At 31.3% G+C, this 18,836-nt stretch overlaps 1 protein-coding gene across 1 annotated transcript in view; it reads right to left on the reverse strand.

The window, feature by feature from the left end:
* Positions 1-246: 246 nt before the first annotated feature.
* LOC143201063 (dynein regulatory complex subunit 2) overlaps positions 247-18,836 on the reverse strand; it is a 29,038-nt gene continuing 10,448 nt past the window's right edge. Inside the window, exons 5-6 of the mRNA XM_076411914.1 lie at positions 4,936-5,326; positions 247-855 (exon numbers count right to left, since the gene is read on the reverse strand). Of these exons, the coding sequence (XP_076268029.1) occupies positions 329-855; positions 4,936-5,326 (918 nt within the window). The 3' untranslated portion in view covers positions 247-328. The remainder of the gene's footprint in view (positions 856-4,935; positions 5,327-18,836) is intronic.

The raw sequence follows: 18,836 nt of genomic DNA on the forward strand, positions 1-18,836 counted from the left end.
TGATTTCGCCTTGAAACACGAAAGAAGCTTACTAAATCATACTAAAGTGGAAGCAATACAACTGCTGGACAGCGCGCAGGATTCAGGAGATTGAAGCAACCCAAACCATACGAACTTATATAAAATGTATACCTTTAGTAAACTATAGCTATAAGTTATTATAATTTTATAATTGAGGAATACATATTGATGTATTTTCTCGCACTCGTCTTACTTGTGAATTAATCCAAGTACAAATGAAATGTAGTAATAAATTAATTTATAATTAAGATTGTACTAAGCATATCTAATAAAGATGTTATAACAAAAAGTTTGCATCTATAAGGTATTAAAAAAAGGAGATTCTTCCCATTGGTGCAGAATAAGCTGTTCGTCGTGATCGAACAGCCGTTGACACTCTGCTTTCTGGGATACTTTTTGATAGCGCCGCAGCTTCCAAAACACCTCTGAGAAATCCCCGCAATCGTTTATTTTCAGTCTCCAAAAGCGACCTTTCCTCTTTCAGTTCCATAATATCGACTTCCACTTTATTATAACGAACCCAAAACTTCTCCATCTTTTCCAGATTCTTGCAACAACGTTCTAAAATATCCCTTTCCCCATATACTTTAGATTCTTCATCATCTGATGTTTTTGGTTTCTCCGATACCTCCATTTCGGATGTCGATGGGTACGATTTTTTAGTTTCAAACTTGACTTCTTCAATAGCAGCAATATTGGTTTTTGTTTCAAGTTCATCGATAACAAAATCAGTTTCCATACTCGAAAATTTTATAAGTTTACTGGTTGAAGATGTTGTCGGTCTCGTCAGTGTTTTTTCTTCAGTTATTGATCGAGAAACTGATGCCAATCTAGCTAAGAAAACAAATAAAGTCTATGGTAATATGAATAGTAACGATGCAGAAAAATAATAAATGGTTATTTAATTAGAACAACAATATTAGCAGCAATAGAGTACATTCTTCTTATTTGTTAATGAGTTAAATTTAACCCTAAAACTATAGAGCAAACCGAAATAATAAATATTAATCAAAAAATGCTCAATTCACAAATTTAAACAATTGAATATAATTGAGACAAACACTTGTCAATAATTTTGAAAAAGCACCGCGGTTAATGCAAGCTAATCTAGTAATAATGCATGATTTTACTAATACTGTCAAATACCAAAAAATTACTATTTAAAAAATGCATAGCTCCTTAACGTATCAACATCAGCTAAATAATAATGTCCTAACTCTTAAGTTTAAATCTATGTTGTATTTTAAATGGTTTACTTTAATTAACAAAAAAGTTTCCTTGAACCTACTGTTATGAGTTTGAAGGAATGCTTAGAACTCTTCGATTTCAGAGCGAGTTTATATTGAGATATTAAGTAAAAACATGTTAACGTTACTTTATTCGGGTGCATAAGGAATTATGAAAGTAGATTAGCTCTAAATTGGCAAAACCATAAACTTAGATTAAATATGCGTGAAAAATAATGAATAATTTTTCAGTTTTTACGCACCTATTTATACAGTTTGGAAAAGCCACCACTAAAATATATAAAATAAATTACGAATAGTCTCAATACTCAGATTATTAGCCGCGTATTAGCTTATTTAGTAAATTCCGCCTCGTCCTACAAAGCAAAAAAGTATTTCTTGGAAATTCCAAAAAAGTAAATTTGAAAATCGAGGCAATAAGTGTAGTAAACTTGAAAAAATGTATTGAAAAATGAAGCTGTATTTAACTACAATAAAATAATCACTTTAGAAAGAAGACGCATAACAGACTGATGTGGTATAATTTGTGCTAAACCCTAAATGAAATGTGCAATGCCGGCAATAACAATCATTCAATTGTGGAATAACAATAATCCTTTAAGAAATTGGTGGTAGTAATACAAAGCGCTGAAATGTTCTAAACTTTATTAAAAAAAATAAAAGAATCACGCTGACATTCACGGGATTGTCCCATTTAGAACTCATACTACATGAGCCTAAACTCTGAAAAACAACAATGAAACCTAACAGAAAACTTCATTTATTATTTTTATTTCGATATACAAACTTTTTACAGCACCATGAAATATAAATTCCTAAATATATTTTCCAAGTCATCACAGGTAAAACAAAGAGGTTATTATGTCACTAGCCACACGTCTTTTCCTCGCCTTTCGTCTCCGAGCCTTGCATATGGAAATTTCAGAAAGTAATTTTCGTAAATTTTTGGCAATGAATGCACTTACTGATAAGAATTGGTATGATTGTCGCCGGCCCATCGTTGAAAAAGTCACGAAGTCAATATAACGAGTTATACTTAAAACTGACCTTAAAGCAATTCCAAATTATTCACTTAATATAAAATACCAAAAGAAGCTAAAGATTTGGATTCCATACAATTTAACCATGAAGTATTTAATGGGTCGAGTTTATGTTGGCGAAACGCCGCTGAAATGAAAGGAAATCAACACTTTTTTGCAAATGCGACCATAATGTTCTATTGAATGATATAAATAATGCGGCTAGAATTCAGGAAAGGTGTTATCTTATTCACGACGAGGCTAGACCACAAACATTTAAGTAGTTCGGCAAGTGAGAGTGATAGGCTGGATGCATCATCCACTGTATTATACTGTCTTCTTCTTGCTGTTAGTTGCGGCCTCAGTAAAAAACTTTTGAAGATGTCAAGCTGGCCATATAGGCTTATGAAAATCATTTGCTTCAGTCTTTTTTCCAGAAAAATTATGAGTTTATCCCGAAAAGTGAATAATGGTCATTAGTTAAGTAGCAATTAATACATGAGCCGTAACGTCCCTGGCCTAACACTTAGATGGCGCTAGTTTTACTGCATTCACCACTTTTTCAATGAGTACTAACCTTCAAAAGAAAATTGTTAAAATTTCATGATATTCTACTCATAAGTTTGTAACAGGGCAATTGAAAAGTCCCCGGCCTGACACATAGATGGCGCTACTAGAATTGTTGAAGCAAAAACTTGGCTTGATGCCGAGTTTCCGGACACTGCCCCAGGACAATAAATCATCAAGGATTAGTATGCTAAGTTTAGACGTGGTGAAATGAGCACCGAAGACGGGGACCGCAGTGGACGCCCAAAAGAGGTTTTTACCGATGAAAACATTTTAAAACATCCACAAAATGATTTTGAATGACCGTAAATTGAAATTGAATGAAGTAGCAGACACTCAAAAGATATCAACTGAATGTGTGCATCGTATCATTCACGAATATTTGGGTATGAGAAAGCTCTGTGCAAAGTGGGTCCGCACAAGCTCTCTTTTAACCAAAAAGAACGACGGGTTGATGATTCGGAGCAGTGTTTGATGAACATTTTACTCCGAAGTCCAATCAACAGTCATCCCAGTGGATTGCATACGATGAACCCGCTCCAAGGCATGCGAAAACGCAACAGCCAGCTGGGAAGATTATGGCGTCTGTATTTTGTGATGTGCATGGAATAATTTTCATTGACTACCTTGAAAAGGGAAGGACCAGCAACAGCGGCTATTACAAAACGTTATTGGAAAGTTTAAAGGATGAGATCGCCGAAGAACGGCCGCATTCGAAGAAAAATAAAGTGCTCCTTTACCAAGACAATGCACCGTGTCACAAGTCAGTGAAAACGATGGCAAAAATCTATAAATTGGGCTTCGAATTGCTTCCTCAACGACCGTATTCTCCAGATCTAGCCCCCAGCGACTATTTTCTGTTTTCAGATCTCAAAACAATGCACGCTGGGAAGAAATTTTCGTCGAATGAAAAGGTGATCACCGAAACCGAAAAAGGTATCGAAAAGTTAGTGGGTCGCTGTAATCAGTATATCACCCTTAAAGGGAATTATGCTGAATAAAAAAAATTAATTTTGCCAAAAAATGTGTTTTACTATGGTAGGCCGGGGACTTTTCAATTGACCTGTTAACTGTGCTGAGTGACACTACTTCTGTAATATACTGCTTCTTGATGGGAAAAAATACCGTTCAAGGGAAGCAATGCCTTGACTAGTGTTATAGGGGCTCCGCTCTATCAGAAACGACAATAAAACGTTGGTTTGCTGACTTAAACGTGGTCGTAGAGACAGTGATGATGTAGAACGCAGTGGGCTACCAAGAGTTAGTAACACCAGAAATCAACAAAATCGTTGTGATTGATCGAAAAGTCAAGTTGCGTGAATTAGCTAGCATCGTAAGGATATCAAATGACGTTTTGATTTTATATTACATAAGTATTTGACTACGAGAAACCTCCGTTCAAAGTGGGTGCCGCGTTTGACCACTGTTGTTAGGTCATATTTAAACGTAACAAATCACAATTTTTGTATCGATATGTGACAATGGATGAAACACGGATCCATCATTTCACTCCGATATCAAAACGATTTTCATCTGAGTGAACAGCAACTGGTGACAAACCTATTTTAAGATAAAAGATCTACAAAAGTGGTTTTAAAATAATAGAGCGCCCTGGAATGATTGTGTGGCTCTTGATAGAGATTGCGTTGATGAATAAAGCCAATTTTTAATGAAAAAAATCGCGTTTACTTTGTTACGCCTCAGACTTTTCATCGCACGTATTGTATAATTATTATTGTCTGTACATGATTTTTTTGTTTAAAATTTATATGGATATGGATAAACTAACTTTAAATTAACTCACTTGCACTCACTTGAAGTTACTTTTTCCCTATTTGTTACCTTTCCCTACCTATATATCTGGCAATAATTATTTTATATAAAAAATACATAAAATTAATTTTTTTCTAAAAGTATTAGAAACCATTTATTATTACGTTAAAGTTGTCTAAAGAAAAAAGTTTCGTTTAATAAAAATGGATATATAAAATGTATATAAAAAAATAAATGTTCGCAATATTGACCAAAGGAACTTTATTTAAAAAAGTATTTACCTCTGCTTATTAAAAAAAAATACTTACGTAAAGTAAATTCTTCCTGGACTGTTTTTTTATACAACTTTTCATCGTCAGTGTAACCGCCGTCAATATCTCCTATAAGCACTAAATCATTCATAGGTAACCATTTACTTAATTTTTCACGTGTTGTCTCAAATTTTCGACAAGTTTCAGACAAGGACACGATTTGTTTCCCTCGATGCACCAAATCACTCAAGAACGATATACTATGACTGGCGTTTGACGTAAGCATCCTCAATTTCAATTCATCCAATAACAAGTCATTTTTTAAATCTTTTTTCAACTCAAGAAAATGTTCCTTTAATGCTTTCTCCTCGGTTTGGTAATTTTTTATTTTCTCAGATCGTACTTTCTTTATATAATTATGCTCACTGGTTAATGATTTAATTAATGCCTAAAAATAAAAATAATACAAATTCGGTTTAACATTATTTCAAATAAATATAAGTCAATAAAATATAAATAAATAAGTATGATATAAATACAAATTCTCCTTATATTGTATACATTAATATATTGTACACATATATTTATATGTTTACATACATACTTTATATGTTCTATATCGAAAAGTAGTTATTAAATATTTTTAAAATAAAATTAACTTGTTACTTAAACAAATCTACATAACATTATTTCAAATAACACCTAACAAAGGTTATATAAGTCAATAAAATATAAATAAATAAGTATAATATAAATACAAATTCTCCTTATGTTATTGTATACATTAACTTTCTTCCTTGGATCTGTTTCTCTATTGTACAATTTATATGTTTAGATATATACCTTATATTTTCTATATCGAAAAGTAGTTATTAAATATTTTTAAAATAAAATTAATTTACTTAAACAAATCTACATAATGTTCATCCACAGGGACCCTAAGCCTTTGTCTTTATTAACAAATAACACCTAACAAAGGTTATAAAATTCATAATATAGCAACAAAAAAAAAACCGTGTTAAAACAACAGTAAGTTATGAAACATGCATTTCCATTTTTTTATATTTTAAAATCACCTTTTTACCAAAGAGGTTTAATATGGATTGGACCTAATGTTTAACATGGGCTGGGCATTGAACCTACCGACTAGCCAATAGCTAACTTAGAGACTATCCCAGAAGAAATCCGATCTTACCCAGATGGGTGACTAGGATGGTTATTCTTTGTCTTATTTTCCATTTTTGCTAAAGACATTTACAATTACAATTGCAAACATAAAGTACATTCATGCTCCAGCAGGAGTCGAACTCGCAACTATATAAATAGTAGGAGGACCGTTCTGTCGCCTTGACCATTGCGCCAACAAAGCCGGTCGTGTATTTCGAATTATAAAAACCCAAAAGGCCAAATAAAATATATTTAGGATGCCCACTTTTCTTAAGGACATATTTGATGAAAATTCGTTAATAATATTTATCTAACTAATTTTTATATCATATTTCCTATGTAATTTGAGTAGAAATGATAGCAAGATTTTCTAAACGCTTCTGACTCATTCTAGATCGTAAAAAGCCTTAATTACTTCTTTATTGGTTTAATACTTCTTTAATGGTTCTTTATTGGCAATGCAGTAGTAATAATTGGAAATGAATGAGATACATTATCTATCGAAATGCAGTTGAATATTTCTACTACAGACAACGTAATTTTTATTCCTGTAAAAGTTCTATTCCATTTATACCTTCTTCAGAATACTCGCCAAAATTTTCAATATTCACTGCAAAGAAATAATTCACTTTAAATTACCCAGAATTGAAGGGTTTTCATTTGGTTAATCATTACTTTCATAGGAATATTATTTTTATTTTACTTTTTGTGGTGTTTTCTCAATATTTCCATTTTGTATCTATTTCTTTTATTATCTACCAGCACGTTACTTAACTCTTTATATGAACGATATTTCTTTAAAAAATATACACACATATAAACTTATAATTTTTAATTTTTTTAACTAGAGAATTATACAAATATTATGTTCTATTATCGAAATTTGTTCCAAAAAAATCATCAAAAGACCATCGTAAATTGTAGCCAACTGGAATCTTAGAAGAACTAAACTATCTGGTATAACATAATTTTACAACCAGTGCAGATAAATATACTTTGGATTTACATCAATTTACAATTTGTTACGTAATAAAGTTTTTAAAAATGTTTAAATTTAACATGACTCAGCCTTTCTCGCCTCCACTCGTGGCGACCACACCCTGGCTTGAAATAACCTAATATTAATTAATATTGTAGTATATGGCTTCTTTTAGACCAGAATCTAACATTCTACATACCTAACTCCAGGTATTTATCTATTTGCAAATCTTGTTCCTGTGGACCTTCTAAAATTGATACGACTATCGTTAATTAATGTTAACATTAATTCAATAATAAACTATATAACAATTATTAATTATCAATTATTAATAATCATATTGACTTTTTATTAAATACTTTTCACATAATGCATACACTAACATGAGTTCAAAAATCAGTGGGTAGAGACATCTTCGCGGAAACATTTTCGGATCACAATTGGATTTCCTATTACTTGCATACGGTTGATTCAACAACCGTTAAGATACCTTAAATATTTGAATAATTTTAGGGAAACATATTCAGCTTCCGAAGCCACGCAAAGTAAGGACAAGTGAATACCATCGAATAAGAAAGCTGATGGAAGCTCTTTGGAGTTAAAAAAAATACAATATTGTTTTTATATTTATTATTTTATTATGGGTATGTTTTCAAGAAACTAAATTATACCTATCGTAGTACCATGCTGTAAAATGCTTTGATCAGTGACAACTTTCTTTAAAGGTTGGCAATAGCAAATAGCCAATCTTAAAAGTCCCTCGTATATTATCCCCGTAGGCACTTGTTTTGCATAGAACTTATTACCATAAAGAATTCTCTCGTCCTACGGTAAAAAGTATTGCAATTTCAGATGCTCTATTACTGATTTATAGACCTAAAACTGTCATGGAAGAAGAATAATGAAAATCCATTTAAATGATAAAACGAACAGAACTATAAATGTTCTGATAAGCGATAATTAATATCGTTAAAGCTAATCCAGCTCTCACTCCACACTCATTAATCAGTCATATTCTGAATATTTGTGTTCAGAAGTTTATTAATCAGATTATTTATTCCATAATTAGCATCGCAATTGAAAAGAAAATGTAAAATAATAAGTTTATTATTCAAATAGTGAAACCAAAAGCAAAATAAAGTTCTTAAATGGGAATTATGTTCATATCCCATGGGAATGCAATATAAATTTCTGAACTAGTAAGGGGATATCTGAAAATTTCATTAATGAGTGAACATGTTGATTACAGCTGTTACAATAGTACATGTCGAAATTCACAAGGCTAAAGAGAATGAAAATCAATGAATGCATTAGATTGGTGAACAAACAACTGATTTGGTTCATAGTGCTGTTTAATATAGTCCGAAAAAGCATATAATTTCTTAAATTATAAAAATGTATAGCAAGCGCTTGGGATGCTGTCTACTTCTCAAATAATATGCTGCTCATGCACAAAAATACAGAATCCTATTATCAACGAGCCAACCATTGTCGACATGATGAAAATGTTCAGTGAGTTCCAGATCTGATCACATATCAGTATTGTTGTACAAATAATCGGGCAATCTTGAAAAAAACAAATCTTACTTACAAGTCCTTCCTATTAACTTATTACTCTTACTACTAACTGGGACAAATTCATATTAATAATGGAGAAGCAGATCAGTTTAATGGTTACATTCAGAGACATAGATAAACTTAAGCTACAAACCCAAAATTTAATAGAACTAATTCAGTCTACGGCAAAAAAGCTACCCAACAAAATCCGAATACGAAGTAAATTATCCCCTTGAAATGTATGATGCAGGGCCAAACATGTTACAAACAAAAAATTTTAATAAGAACATACAAACAAAATTGATTCGAGAAATATGTTAGTGAATTGGACCCGGAACCAAGCAAGGATTATTCACTATGGAAGCCAACTAGAAGATTTAAGCAACCAATAATTACAGTGCCGCCCATAAAAATTATTTGCACAACATTTAGCTAATGTATTTCGACCAAATGATCCAATGAAAGTTGACACAGAAAATGACAAAGCCGACTTGGTTGACGTAGTGGTAAAGGCGACAAGACGGTCCTTCTACTGTTGTGATAGTCGCGGGTTCAAATACTGCTGCACGCCAGTAACCAGGCTGGGTATGACCGGATGTCTTCTGGGATGATTTCGTCAGTCGGTAGACTTAATGCCGAGGACCGTGGTTCGGAACACACGTTAAACTGTAGGTCCAGTCCAGATAAACCCTCATTGGTAAACAGGAGACCTTAAGATATTAAAAATAAAGAAGAAAATGATAAAACAGCCTCAATCCTAAAAACGCTCCTGGAATTAATGATATTTCACGTAGAATATCGAAAAAAGTGTCACGAAAAGCAATCATCATTTTAACATATATATTTAAGTTCTATCTATCACTGAAGCACATTTCAGTGTGTTTTAAGGTCGGACAAATAACAATGCTTAAAATACCTGATTTCGATCCACCAAATCGACCAAATATATACAGTAACAGCGGTTGATAAAAAGGCAATTGAAGAAAAAGAATACACAAGCACAATGAGTAAATTGTTATCACGAAACTACTGTCAATTGCTGGAATTGTTTCTTTACAAAAGACAATTGAAAGTTTCACATAAAGTGACATTTTCAACCTATTTCGGTTAGAGTTTCGTAAAGTAATACCGTGAGACCATTCATGTATTTCTTGGTTTGTTCTGGTATTCAGTTCTTGGAGCATTTTCTGATGACACAGTCATTATGACTATGACATCTACATAGGGTGATAGGAAAAATTGCAAGAAGTAGTCAACAAGATCTAAAAATGAAATGGAAAAGACTGGAAAGTATAACTTAATCTGTCTAATGTCTATGTCTAATTTGCGATGCGGCGAAGTAATAAACAACTAATTATATAATTTGCCGCATATCCGATTCCTCAAGCAGAATCAGTAAAATACCTCGGCATCCATGCATGTTTTTTTTATTACTCTTAGTAGTTCCACAATCTGCCCAGAGGGCAATAAGTATTTCTTATGTTTATATTATACTAGCGACCCGCCCCGGCTTCGCACGGGTGCAATGCTGATACTAAATTAAATATACTACAGAAAAAATATGAACGTTGTATATAAAAACATAGCGGCCCGCTCCGACTTTGCACGGGCATAAAATATATATGCCTATGCCACTCAATGAAAACATGATTAAAATCAATCCAGTATTTTTGGTTCATTCATTAATGCCCTTGGCCTGCACGCATTAAGTTTGGAGTAAAACAATTCCTCTTCCCCTATACTTACTATGAAGATCTCCTGCTATCTTTGGAATATCTAAATTCATACAATTTTTATTACATTACACATTTTTAAACGCAAATTTTAAATTTGTAATATCTCCGAAAATATTTGTTTAATTCACATGCTGTAAGGAACCATATTGATCTATATTAATTGCACACTGTATTTAAGGTACTTAATTCGATAAGGATTAATGCCGTATTGCTTAAAATAGCTTCGTAAATAAGCCATTTTCTCACATAAAAAGTAAACAATAAAAATGGTTAATGTGGGTTATCCCTAAAAGATAAACATATACCATCGGGGACTTTTTTGTAGACCTTTTTATGGTGTACAATACCGTAGTACATTAATTTGATCTAACTCGTAGGGTTAGGCAGCGTTTTTGCTAATTGCTAAATAAGCCTAAAAAAATAGGTTAATTTACGACATCACGCTAGAAACCTCTAAAATTAGCAATGTTGCCTTAGTATATTATGCATGTATTAAACACATAAACCTTCCTCTTGAATCACTCTGTCTATTGGAAAAAACCGCATCAAAATCCGTTGCGTAGTTTTAAAGATTTAAGCGCACATAGGGATATAGGGACAGAAAAGGCGACTTTGTTTTATACTATGTAGTGATATATATATATATATATATATATATATATATATATATATATATATATATATATATATATTATATATATATATATATATATTATATATATATATATATATATATATATATATATATATTTATATATATATATATATATATATATATATATAATATATATATATATATATATATATATATATATATATATATACATGACATGTAGAAAAACACTTCATTAAGTGATCTACTGTATAATATACTATTTTAATTAATTAATTGGTCTTATTTTAAAACTTATTCTAAAGTTTAAATAATCGAATTCTAATGTCTAATAATCAGATCGGCTGGTGTTTTAGTCAAGCAAGTTATATTAGAAACATCATGTTAAACAAAATAGCAGAGAAGATAAGTATCTGCTATTCAAAGAAGATCAAAGAACTTGACTTGATTTGACCTAAAATCTATTGACTGAAAAGATTGGTTTGTGAGTACTTTGAGGTTCAAATATGGGGTTGCAATAAAACATCAAAGCAACTTACTGTACAAATGTACAAGTGTTTAATTTAAATTTAGCCTAAGCAGTCTAATTTTAACGCTCCTCCTGCTTGTATATTAATACAAGTATAAAAGAACAGTAAAAATAAATTAATTTGTAAATTAAAGCTGTACTAAGCATATCTAAGATGTAATTAATTTTTAAAAAATACAAGTTAAACATTGTTGCATGGCAGTAATATGTAAAACTTTAATTATGCCATCAAAAGTGAACTCAAACTCAACAAATACAACAAAAAAAGCGAAAGTTGTGATGAACATCGTTATAAGGAATTAAATTAATTAAACCACTCATTCATGAAATGCAATTCGAAATAACAAATAAAGGCGTCAAAACACATAAAAATATACGTGTGTGCATCCAAATGTCACATTTGAAGAGGCCTTTTCAAATAAAATACAATAAATATGAGACAATATATTAACATAAAGCATGAACGCCCTAGTTTCATATAATATCAGTATAATCAATTCCATTTGATATAAAATATTTTCGTATATTAATAAATTTAAATGAAAAATAAACAAACACTTAAAATAGTATTTTACGCATCCTATTTAAGTTTCACCTAATTAAGTATTAAACTAAACAAAACTGCAATAAAGTCTTAATTTTTATAGGCATTAACCGAGGAGATATGTAACGAAACGACGTAATAATAATCGCGTTGATGGCTTATATGTGGCGTCGAAAATCTTTAGAAGCTTATACATTTTTGGTAGCCTTCAACAGATTGAAAACATTTACAGCCACTGTTAGGATAAACTGTGAAAATATAAGTTACGGAAAATGAAATTTGAGCTCCAGCATTATTCTGAATATAAGGCGTTTATTTTCCTTTGTAAAATAATACTTAGGTGGAAAGTTCCCGGCCCTGTAAGATAGAAGTATCTGTACCTAGAAGTATTTATTGTATCATCCTTAATAAGGGTGGGTTCATGTTGACATAGAATTGTAGCGACCTTGAGGCACGTCGAATTTTACATCATGGAATAACTGTCTACACGGGCGGGGTCTGGAAACCCCGAGACATTTATCTGGGATGTGATTGAAGGGTATTTTCGATCATTCAGTATCTGACCATCGTTGAGTTCAGATGTGGCATCATCGACTGCCCAAGCCTCGTCAACAGGTAAGCCCAGCGCCGATCCTTTTTGCCACTTGCATTTTCCACATTTTTTATATCACATCAATAAATAAGGGTTACATAATGTAAACAACCACTATTTCATTTAGTTTTAACTCCATTCACCGAGCCATATAACACCCTAAAGAATGAATAAAGTTTTATGTAACATTATATATGAAATATAGCATCATTCAAATGTTTCACAGTATCACGGGTCCGAGAAATTAAATTTTTAATGAACCTAATAAAAAGGCATAGATTTTTCTATAAATGTTCTATCATGTCTATAATGTTCTATCATATTGTTCTGTCATGTTACAAATAACCTTTGGCTGATTAGTGTTTAGTGTTTAAGATGAAAAGTTTAAGGGTAACAAAGACCCAGGGCTACGACTGAGATTGTCGTAGTTGGCTACCTACGGCGAGTTATGAATGGGTAGGACTTTTCAGCCACATCATCACGCCAATAAATAGATAAGGGAGAACCTTACACTAAGCATATTTGTGAGGCTCCTCACAAATGCATTGCTTGACTCTAGGTGTGTCTTAATATTCCTCTTAAATCACAAAAAGTACTAATGTACCCCTTTCTTGGATTGGAAGATCTGAAGTCAGCCAAGCGGTCTCTCATAGAAACAATTATACCAGACTTGGATAGGGGCATAAAAGGGGTTCTCGAATACATAAGATCATAACCAAGTTTTGCGCTCAGGAATTCAGAGGGCGCGAGAAGCAGTAGTATTTATAACGGGAAAATATTTTGATAACAATTTTTTACTTATTATAATTTGTAAATATTAATAATATTATAAATAATATGAAACATTTGATTACTAATTTTTTAAATCTACCTAATCTGATGTTTTACAAATATAAAAAAAATCATAAGGCCAATAATATAATTTCACAAAGCAGAAATTTAATATAGCATATGTAAATAAAATTTGATAGATTCTACATTAATGAAAAAAATGTGCATTTAATATTAAAATACATGTAAATTAGTCCACCCTCAAATTCTAGCGACATTTATGATTCACAAAATCAAACACTTATTTATTATTAACTCGTATGCGCGTGGAATTTGTAGGTTTTATATAGGTTTTTTTAGTGTTGTACTGCCTGTTTCCTATCTGCTTTACGTTGTGAGAACAAATTTGTCTGTTTCAAAAGAATCTGTGGAGGACCATATAATTCTCAGTTTTCACACCTCTCAAATTACTTCTCTGAAAAAAATCCTTCTTCTAATCCTTTTTAGACATTTTTAGACTTCTCCTAATCAATTTATTGACATATACATGCGCCTTCAGAAAACTCAACAAAATAAAGTCTGGTAGAATCGACGACCTATCCTTCAATGACCCTAGAACACCATACAACACGAAAAACAAAAATTCATATCACCTTTGCAAATAATAAGCGTACCACACAATTTCTCATATCGAATATATGTTGTGGTGTCGTACACACACATTGTTCACAGCTGAAAAAGCAGGATGACACATTAGGGTTAATGACGTCACCGATCCAAAATCCGCAGTAAACATCAAGTTTTTGTACATCCACTCCCATCTACTGAACCTTGTCACTGGACGTATCCATCCAACCATCGATTTTTAGGAGAAAATGTTTAAATTTCGATATATCAATATTGGACAAAGTGTCGATATATCGATTTCGATATTTTAAAAAAATATATCGCCAAACAAAAAATGACAATACGTATTTTTAACAATATCGATATTTCTTTACCAACCCTGTTTTTCTACTTGATGATAGGGAGAGTAAAATCTCAAAACAACTGTTCGATACACTCCTTCGAAAATTCAAAGGAGTCCTTAATATTGATATTTTAAGTTGCAACTAAAAATTCAATACTCTCATTTCCATTAACCACTATCGATATTTTTTCAAAAATAGCGATCTATCGACCAAAAAAATATCAATGATATTTTTTCAAATATTATGGATGTAATAAATATAACTCTTGGCTAAAGATGATTTTAGATCAAAGTTGGAATTCTAACAAATACTCATTGCTATAATGAATTGTTTTAATTAAACTTGTTAAAGTATAGTATTTCTTCCTTAGTTAAAAGAAAGCTTCTGTGTTAAGTACAATAATGAAATCTGATTAGAGATATTCGTGTGTCAGTATAAGTGTCAGTTTGAAAAAAAAATCACGTTGTATATAATTTATTTTTCGTTTATAAACTCTTCTAAAGTCTAGATAGGTGTATTAAATCACTAAATCTGTTTGTTAAAGTAATCTCTTTGCTATTCAGTTGCTATTCAGAATATAAATTAATAACCTAAAACTTCAACAAAACGTACTGCTCAATCGTTACCGTTCAATCTATGATAATTTGAAATCAATGGTGACGATCATAACGTATATATAGTAAACAATAGGTTAACCAATATCGTCAAAACCAAATGACCACTGCAATTGTCAACATCGAAACATTTTGTTGAAGAATCCCATATTTTATAAATACAAATCTTTTGTGAATATTTGCTCCGGGGTCTAACTAATCAAAATAAACGGTTTTTGCCAAAAATTGAACTTTATTCCTTAAGGTACTTCCTTTCAAGAGTTTCCCTCCTCGCATTTCCTCCTCTAATTTGTATAGGTTTTTTGTAGAACGATTTGAATTTGTTTTTAAACTAGGCTTTAATTTCGATAGTCGCGTCCTTATTCAAATCTCTTTTCCGACAGAAAATCTTTCAAGCAGCCACTAGTCACTAGAAGCCTGATCTTGACTACATGGTGGAATATTTTTTTTATCTAATTTTTTTAAATCATTATTTTCACATAACGTAATAGCTGTGACTTGATGTTCCTCTTAAACCGCTAAGTGTACTAATATACCCAATAAATTTCTTGGATTGGAAGATCTGAAGTTAGCCAAGCTGTCTCTCGTAGAAATAATTGTACCAGACTTGGATAGGGGCATAAAAGGCGTCCTCGCATATATAAAATCGTAACAAAGTTTTGCGCTTAGGAATCACCAAAGGGCGCAAGAAGCAGCAATATTTATAGCGGGAAAATATTTTGTATTATTATATATTATGTATTTCATTTCAGTTATGTACATCAAGTATAATGAAAGACTTACTGTTTAAATTCCCAATAGCTTCTTGGTTAAGCAATTTTCATCCACATTTGGATCAATAATCTTCATGTACTTAAAAAGAGTCCTCAAGAGATTCTCTTAAGTGTATTATTGTTTATTTTACAAAACGGTTACGGTTGCCCTCATTTGACTTCCATTTCTATGTCTTTATTTTCTATGAATAACTCTGCGGTACAGAATCATCTGCATTTGAGCGATGTCCTGGTTATGGGAGGTTATGTTAACTTTAATAATTTCGCTGCGACCAACTAACTTAAGTGTTTTTCGTAGTGCGACACTCTTAAAGTTAAAAAAACAATTAATTCTTAGAGTTAAAAATTTCAATATTTACTAGTTTTTAATATGATTTTTATTATGTTTTTTTCTTGGTCTATTTTAATGTCCGACATACATGTACGCCGATAACATAGCGGGAAGAATCACAATAGCGCTCATGTGCGCCATACGCATTCATAGGGTTAAAGACATCGATCGGTTAGTGAAATTTATTGACGTATACATACGCCTTCAGGAAAGTCAACAACAGAAAGTCTGGTAGAGTCAAATCCAACGACCTTACAAAACCATAAAACACGAAAAACTCAAATTCATATCACCTTTGCGAATAATAACCATACCACGTAATTTTTCATATCGAATATATGTTGTGGAGTCGTACACACACATTGTTCACAGTAAAAAAAGTAGGATGACTGATTAGGGTTAATGACGTCGCCGGTCCAAAATCACAGTAAACAAGTTTTTGGGTACCCATTTCTATCTACTGAATCTTGTCACTGCACGTATCCATCCAACTAGCGCTGTTGGCCTAGGAGAAAGATTTTAAATTTCGATTTATCAATATTTTAAAAAGTGTCGATATATCGATTTCGATATTTAAAAAAAAGATTATTAACGTATATAGAATTTTATTTTTATTATTGAAATATTATCGATGTAATAAATATAACTCTTGGCTAAAAATGATTTTAGATCAAAGTTGGAATCCTAAAAAATACTCATTGCGATAATGATTTTTTTTAATTAAACATGTAAAAGGATAGTATATCTTCTTTAGTTAAAAGAAAGGTTTCTGTGTTAAGTACAATAATGAAATGTTACTAGCTTCTAGGGACTTTTAGTTGTATAGTTGTTAGGGATATACATAAGTGTGAGTTTAGAAGAAAAATCACGTTATTGTATATAATTCATTTTCGTTTATGATTTAAAAACCTATCTAGACTCTTCGAAAGTCTAGTTAGATTTATTAAATAAATAAAGCTGTTTCTTAAAATAATCTCAGAATATCAATTAATAACCTAAAATCTCAACAAAACGTTCTCAATTGCTCAATCTTTACCGTTCAATCTATGATATTCTGAAATCAATGATGACGATCATAACGTATATATAGTAAACAATAGGTTGACCAATATCGTCTAAACCAAATGACCGCCGCAATTGTCAACATCGAAACATATTGTTGAAAAATCCCATATTTTATAATCAAATCTTTTGTAAATATAAGCTCCGGGGTCTAACTAATCAAAATAAACGGTTTTTACGAAAAGTTGAACTTTATTCCTTAAGATACTTCATTTCAAGAGTTTCATAGCATTTCCTCCTCTAATGTTTATAGGTTTTTTGTAGAACGATTTGTATTTGCTTTCACACTAGGCTTTAATTTCGATAGTCGCGTCCTTATTCAAATCTCTTTTCCGATGGAAAATCTTTCAAGCAGCCACTAGTCACTAGAAGCCTGATCTTGACTACATGGTGGAATATTCATATTTTATCTTTTTTTTTAATTCATTATTTTCACATAACGTCAATTGTTTCACTAAAACTACTATAACTCCTAAATTAAACGCCAATTTGTATCAAATCAAAGATTTTGTTTATATTAGAGTTGTATTAAGAAAGCAGTATAGTCGTACTTGCCGTTCAATATCACCACGCCTTTCTGTAAAATAAAATAGTTTTTAAACAAAATAAAATAAAGGATTTCGTCGAGGTCATAAAGATGTTTTCTTTTAAATTAATTTAATTAACGGGCATCAAATCATTTATCAAGAAAAAAAAACATTATTGAGAAAAGAAGGTAGGTCGACGTTTTATTGGCAATTTTCCGCAGTTATTCTTTAGTACAGTTCAATGGAGTTCTGGGAGAAGATCCTCAAAAGCCCCTGGTCATTTAAAGTATTACAATTAGGAAATATACATGCTTTGAGAAACACTCCTAATCTCTTGATGCCTAGCAGAACTCTGTAGAGAATAGCAAACAGACAGTCATCAAATCCTGGGAAACCATTTCATACAGGGTATATTATAGAAAGTTGCTATTCAGAATATCATGAAATGCAAACTGGCGGATAAATGTCCAGACAATAATCAAAAATACCTTTGTTATAACTATAAGCTCTCTAGTATACATTGATTGAAGTATATCCTTCTGGTGGTGTTTTTGGTATGGAGGTACTATATCGCGCTACTGGTGATTACTCAAGAAAATACGATATTTTTATAATGGTCTATTTTTAGATTATATTAATTACCAGCATGTTCTAAATCCACTTATATATCACATATGATGTTATAATAACAATGTAAATATGTACACAAGGATATAAACTCTTGAAACAAATAATATTAAAATGTTAAAATTATAAAATTAAAAAAGAGAACATTAAATTATAGAATTAAGAAACAGAACATTATTAGATATATACCATATAAGCTATATGTATTGTAGATTTTATGTAAAATGAGTAGTTAACTATATATTATTTTACTAGCCCTGCGCATTCGCCATATGCTCGATTATTTATTATAAAATTGATTGTAAAATGTTTTCAGTTAGTTTATTATTATTTATAACTCGGTTAACAAGGTTATATCAGATATTTACTAATTATCAATTCAAAAATTGGTTTGATGCAGTCTTTTTGGTTCAATTTCCTTAACATTCATTTCTTCTACTATTCAATCAATATAAAAACTTTTAGCAGTTGGTTGCAAATTTGCGGTCAATTTTTAAATGCGTTTCAAGAAACAAAATGAACAATGTTTTTTTTTATTAATCCTATTGACCACAAGTGAATTAAT

The sequence above is a fragment of the Rhynchophorus ferrugineus genome, unplaced genomic scaffold (assembly GCF_030347505.1).
Source record: "Rhynchophorus ferrugineus isolate W39M unplaced genomic scaffold, kcgeb_rfMv2 rfM1, whole genome shotgun sequence".
Taxonomy (NCBI): domain Eukaryota; kingdom Metazoa; phylum Arthropoda; class Insecta; order Coleoptera; family Curculionidae; genus Rhynchophorus; species Rhynchophorus ferrugineus.